The 6,566-nt window shown below is 33.5% G+C and overlaps 1 protein-coding gene across 1 annotated transcript; it reads left to right on the top strand.

The window, feature by feature from the left end:
* Nucleotides 1-1,123: 1,123 nt before the first annotated feature.
* LOC101745880 (regucalcin) lies at nucleotides 1,124-6,566 on the top strand. The gene is made up of 6 exons (XM_004931289.5): nucleotides 1,124-1,345; nucleotides 2,145-2,280; nucleotides 3,083-3,286; nucleotides 4,873-5,091; nucleotides 5,411-5,523; nucleotides 6,226-6,566. The coding sequence occupies exons 1-6, from the start codon at nucleotides 1,232-1,234 to the stop codon at nucleotides 6,472-6,474; spliced, it is 1,035 nt and encodes a 344-aa protein (XP_004931346.1). The 5' UTR covers nucleotides 1,124-1,231; the 3' UTR covers nucleotides 6,475-6,566.

Here is a 6,566-nt window from a genome sequence, read left to right as displayed (position 1 = left end):
CCCACTTTGAGATATAACTTCTAAGGTCTCAGTATAGTCACAACGGCTGCCCCACCCTTCAAACCGAAACGCATCACTGCTTCACGGCAGAAATAGGCAGGGCGGTGGTACCCACCCGCGCGGACTCACAAGAGGTCCACCCACCACCAGTAATTATGCAAATTATAATTTCCTTCGACCAACGAACATTATTTTGAATGTTTACAGACAGAACAACAATGCTAACCGTTTCCTTAAATGTTAAATAACAAGACCCTGAATGAGGTCGCGTTTCCGCAATAACAACTGATCATCCGAAACCAATTCTCTCAATTTCAAGCAATTATATACTATATTAGTCTGCATTCACAGTTTAAATTACCTAGATTTCAAACTAGCGATCAAATAGATTAAAACTTCTAGCGATGATCATAATGATTATACAGGCAAGGCAGGCAAGATGAACAGATACAGGCAGAAATTTTGTACTTAGTTATTAGTAATACTTAATGGTTCATGGTGTTTATACGTTTTATAATATGCATAATATGTATGTACTTGAGTAAATTGAACTTGAACTTTTTTTGCGTACATAAAAATGTTGCTTTAGTTTGTAACATTAATGCGTTCCGTTCTATTTTATTAACTTCCATCATTGGTATCTCTGCCCCTGGCATTGCTGAAGTCCATGGGCGACGGTAACCACTCACCATCAGGTGGGCCGTATGCTCGTCTGCCTACAAGGGCAAAAAAAAAAAAACATTTTAACTTATAATTTCTATGGTTGTAATTTGTTTCGTGCATCAATAAAAAGAAAAAAAAATACATCAAGCACCTCTAACACATCTTCAAAAATTCAAATGGAGAAGATTGAACAATTATTATGTTAGTATTTCTTTTTTAATAGAATTGTAGAGAGAGCGACTCCGTAATTCGAAAGGTATGGAACTAATGAAAGTTTAAAATAAAATAATAACAATGCGCAAAATGTTACTTCAGGAAGCGGCTTCATTTTTTTTAAATAATTTCTTGATATCGACTGAATGCTACTAGACAAACACTATTTATTCTTAAGATTGCTTTTAAGGTTTAAAATTATTATATGCATGGTTAAAATGTCGACATCCAAACAAGTGAACGTATAATTGAGGAGTTGTTGCCAGTGACAGTGCGCTCTTGACTCCAATAACAACATTGCCCAGGTGCCAGTTGTACGTTCTGCACGCGCCGCTTAGAACCGTACATAAAGCTAATGATAAATAGCGAAATGTATACCAAGGTTGTTTTGAAAAGAGGTCTCATTCTGATTGTGGTGTTTTTTTTTAAAATAACAGCTTTTAGATCATCGACACCGTTAATAAAAAATGTAAGTACATTTATGCTGTTTGTACTAAAAAAGGAATTTCTGAATAAGGTAGCTACTACATTAACGTCGACATGATAGCGCATAGTTGCGTGGTTTTTCTCATGAATGAAGTTTAGGATATTTTTTTTTAGATTTTTTCTTAGACATTCATGGGATGTATAATGTTATCTTTACTATCTTTACTACTTTATCTATACTAATATTATAAAGAGGAAAGATTTGTTTGTTTGTTTGTATTGAATAGGCTCCGAAACTACTGAACCGATTTAAAGAAATCTTTCACTGTTGGAAAGCTACGCTATCCCCGGGTGACATAGGCTATATTTATTATATTGTGCGCTACTTCCCAAGCGAAGCCGGGGTGGGCCGCTAGTCTCTAATAACTTCGATACACGCAAAAGGAAAGTTATCAAAAAATAAATCTTTTGGGCATGTGTTGTAGCAGCATTTGATATTTCCACTTTCATTTTGTTTCGCTGGTTCTTTTTTTATGATTGAAGGATTACTGGTGGCCCTGAGGCCTTTCCAGTTTCACCAGGACAAGTGCGGTTCCATGGTGTAATAGTTAGCATTCTGGACTCTGGTTCTTTTCTGGACTGTTCTCTTCTTGTAACCGATGGTAGTTTAATTTTACTTTTAATAAGACTTAAATAAATTATTTAAAATGAAATTATTCCTATAAATGGCTTTGATCTGATACATTAAAAAATAGGCTATATTACGTAATAAATTAGTATTTCAGTATCGTGTTGCATGCGTCTGATCTGATTATTTTATATTTTTGGCTTTTTATTTCTAGGTACACAGAGGCGGAATACATTACGAAGGACCACATTGGTCAACGTCAGAGAATGCTCTCTACTGGGTGGACATTCATGGACAGCAAATACTTAAATTGGACGCTGCATCAGGAAACGTAACCAGCAGGGCTATTGGTAAACATTTTTTTAAATCCTAAGCGCTATTTTATCGCTAGTTTTATCGCTATCTTATACCTTTAAACGAGCCATTCTTGTATATTAATATAGATGTATATAATCTGAATCTCGGAAACGGCTCCAACGATTTTCATAAAATTTAGTATATAGGGGACTTCGGGGGCGATAAATCGATCTAGCTACGATTTATTTTTTAGAAAATGTTGTTTTATTCGTGTTTTCAATAATCAACTCTTTCCGACATCTATTGGCAACTAACCGCTTTAAACACACAACAAGATGGCGTTATCAAAAAAAAAAGGTCATCCTCTAGTTTAAAATTAAGATAGCCAATGATTAGGACTAGTCAGTTAAAACGAGTATTTCATATGATTTTTTTACTAATGATTCTACCCCATCTCGGCAGAAATGGACAGGATGGTGTGATACAGCTCAAAGTTAATAAATGATAAGCCTAACACAAAAAACAATCAAATTTAACTTTCATTATGCGATAAAGTTTAATATTTACCGTATAAAAGTATTATGTCACCTTTTTGTTATCATGTTACCTTATATACCTGAAATTAAAGTTCATTGCTCTTTTAAGCTATATTATATGTATACTTTATCAATATTTTTAAGAAACTGTAGAAGGATTTTTAATTAAACCCCTACAAATAAAGCATTAGGTTGTGCTTGGTTTCGAATTTTAATTTCATTTAATGGCCGAATTCTGTTGGTTATGGATAACTTCGTTCGATTTTTGTAATATATTTTTTTTTTTTTTTTTATAAATGATTGTTCACGGTTATTGCAGGCTACGGTCCCGTATCATTAGCGGTGACAGTCAAGGACAATCCCAAGCTTCTGTTGATTTCCGTAAGGTCAGAATTGTATTTGATGCCTTGGGACGCGCCGGCGGGAGACAGTGCTCTGAGGCTCCTAAGCGTTGTAGATTTAGGCTTGCCTGATAATAGATGCAACGATGGAAAAGTTGACGCAAACGGAAGACTTTGGTTCGGTAAGTGAATATTACCATTGTGAAAGTTTAACAATAGCGTATATATCTAATGTGATGAAAATGAAAGTAAAATTATGGTGTTTAGTTGTACCTGTCAGCTGTACATCAGGCAAGTAAATTTATGTGAATAATTTCAGTACATATTAATTACCAAAAATTTAAAATTTAAAATGGCCAGGACCGTGGGTAGTGGTTAATCTTTCTTTCTTTCTAAAATTAAATGTAGTATACAGGGGATTTCGCGGGCGATAAATCGATCTAGCTACGATTTATTTTCAGAAAATGTTGTTTTATTCCCGTTTTCAAAAATAAACTTTAACGATAATCCAATTTATGAATCTTCCCGACATCTATTGGCGAATGATAATACTATTTTTTTTAATTGAGAGCAACTAACTGCTTTAAAGACACAATTACACTAAAGCTACTTCAGCAGATGGCGTTGTTAAGCAACCCGAAGCCAGATGAGTGTTTGGTTTAAGGTTAGACCAAGAAAATGAATTGTTTATTTATATTATTTGTGTCTTTTTAACTCACGTGTTCACTTAAAAATGCCTAAACGATCTTGGAATGTAATTCGTATTTAAATATAATTTCTAAAATACATAATTTATCAAAAAAAAAAAAAAAACGAGCCGAGCTCGGTCATCATCTAGTTATTTGATTAAGTTACCAGTACCAAACGATTTAACGCAATTCATATTTCTAGACAGGTAAAGAACGAATTCAAAGTAATAAAAGAAATGTTTTCCGGTTCCGGAAAATAGAAAATTATTTCAAATTGTGTAATCCACGTGACGAGACCAAAATCGATTGATTTTCCATTTTCATACTTTATAAATTGTAATCGTCATTACGGCAGTGAAAAATCCTGCAGTGCTTTATGGCGGTAGTTGCATATTTTATTTTATTTCATTAGGAAAATGAAATGTTCGTTTACAAATTCGGCGATAGATACTAATCAATAAAAAAAATTAACAGTAACGTGAACGTCTAATCAGAATGCGAATGTATTTTTCAATAACTTATTAAAATTATGAAAATCAACTTTTTAAATCGAAGAGTCGTATGCGTTCTACCGCAGGCATCATGTTGGATAAACAGACCTGATAGCCGTTTTACTGGCCATTCGTTTGTTTTTAGAAAAAGAAAACGCCCCTAATGTATCGAACAGTAAATATATACATTTAGATTTAAGGTAGCCATCAACTACAATGCAAGCTGCAAGAAATTGCTCCCTGCCCTCTGCCTAACTAACGGAAATTGTTACCAGCTGTCATGGGATTGCTATGAAGAAACATAATGTAGCTATTTTACCTCGACCTCGATTGGAGAAAGTCACATAATAATCCTCAAGTGAACAATGGAAATGGAAATACTGTTAAGTTCATCTCAGAGAACTGAGAAAGCAGTACAAATAGATATTTCACTTGAGAAATTTCAGGAAAAATAAAAACATACAACCAATTAAAATTTTACTAAACAAAAATATTCACTGACAAAATTACGTTTACTAATAACAATACTACACACTAAATATAATACACAATAATATGTTATAATAAATTTTCATTTCAAATTTTTAGGTACAATGGGCAAGGAGGTTGGAAATGATGTAGACAAAGATCAAGCAACACTTTATATGTTGGACGAAGGGAATTACTTGCATCCAAGCCACAAAGTTCGTCCAGTGTCTGTGTCCAATGGCATAGCTTGGACATCAGACAATACATTTATGTTCTACATAGACACACCTACCGGGAATATTGATGTGTTCAATTTTGATCTGGAGGAAGGAACTATTAGTATGTTTCTAATAATTTTCCTTTAAATATTTGATTCTTAATCTTTTACATTATTTGTTTCTATTTTACTATTGGTGATTCTCACTGATATTGGCTTATGACTCACTTGTTGTTAAGCATTTACTATACGCTCATAGTAGGTAGGTAGGTTATTGAGGTTTAAACCTCACATCTGAAATGAGTGGCATTTACATTGTAATGTTGCTCTTGTATCCACTGAATACCGGATACAGCCAGAAGCTTGTTAACAAACCTCTCCACTAGTACAGTTTCTGTCCAACTTTTGCTTTTACCAATTCATAAAAAAAAATGTTTCCAGGAAACCGAAGAACACTTTTTAGTTTTAAAGCAAATAATGTGACGGGCATGCCTGATGGAATGACTATTGATGATGAAGGCAACTTGTGGGTTGCATGTTTTAATGGTGGAAAGGTATTCAATCTGTAATATTCACTAAGCAATAGTTTAGGTGTATTTTTATTAACCATAATTATAAATACATATAAATTTTATAACTACGACTAACAAATTAATTTAATAATATGAATTAAATTTTGATAATTTCTTTTAGACTTTTATGTCTAAAACTAAAAAAAAATCAAAAGTCCCAGTAGCTTTTGTGTGATTCATGCATAACCGTAGACGGCATATCATTTTAGGTTCAGATTCATGGAGATGGGATTTAAATAGCATGAATAAGTTGAAGAGCACCCACCGAGTGTACGTGGTAACAAGTTGGCCTAAGCATATATGTGTTTGTGTTACGGTCTTGAGGAGGCTCATACCAACCCATTAACAATAAAATAGGAATTTAGAAAGACCTTAACATAAAAATAAGTTATGACATTTCTCTGTCCCAAACTTTAATGCTGGACTACTGATAATTATGCTCAAAGAAGCTACATCATTGCCTCAATCGATAAATCAGGATATTTGTTGAATATATTATCGATTTTCACTTATAATAATATATAATTATAATATTTGCCTGCAATTATAAACTTTTTTAATTAAACTTCATTCAAATGTTATTTTTGCTGAGATCCAAAAAAACAAAGCTTTAACACTCTCATCCCTTGAGGTCTAAAGCTACATAGTGATCAAGAATTACTAACATTTTTCAATTATGACCAGGTAATCAAAATAGATTCTCGAGCAGGAAAACTTTTGGAGCAACATAAGCTACCAGCCCAGAAAGTAACTTCAGTTATGTGGGGAGGTCATGACTTGTCCACCCTGTTTGTGACTACAAGTAGGGTTGGACTAACACCTGTGGAACAAGCTCAACAACCTGAGGCAGGCTCATTATTCGCCATTGAAGGAACAGGGTCAAAAGGCTTACCAGAAAATCAATTTGTCTTTACAGATGCTGCTAATTATTAATGCACAGCTTTATTGAGTTTTACTTGAGAACTTAATGAAAAATTGTTATTTTGTTTACATTTAGTTTGTTAAAATAAATGGCTTGAAATTTT

This window comes from Bombyx mori, chromosome 7 (assembly GCF_030269925.1).
Source record: "Bombyx mori chromosome 7, ASM3026992v2".
NCBI classification, from domain to species: Eukaryota; Metazoa; Arthropoda; class Insecta; order Lepidoptera; family Bombycidae; genus Bombyx; species Bombyx mori.
The sequence above is the reverse complement of the archived record's forward strand: the minus strand, read 5'-3'. Positions and strand labels throughout refer to the sequence as shown.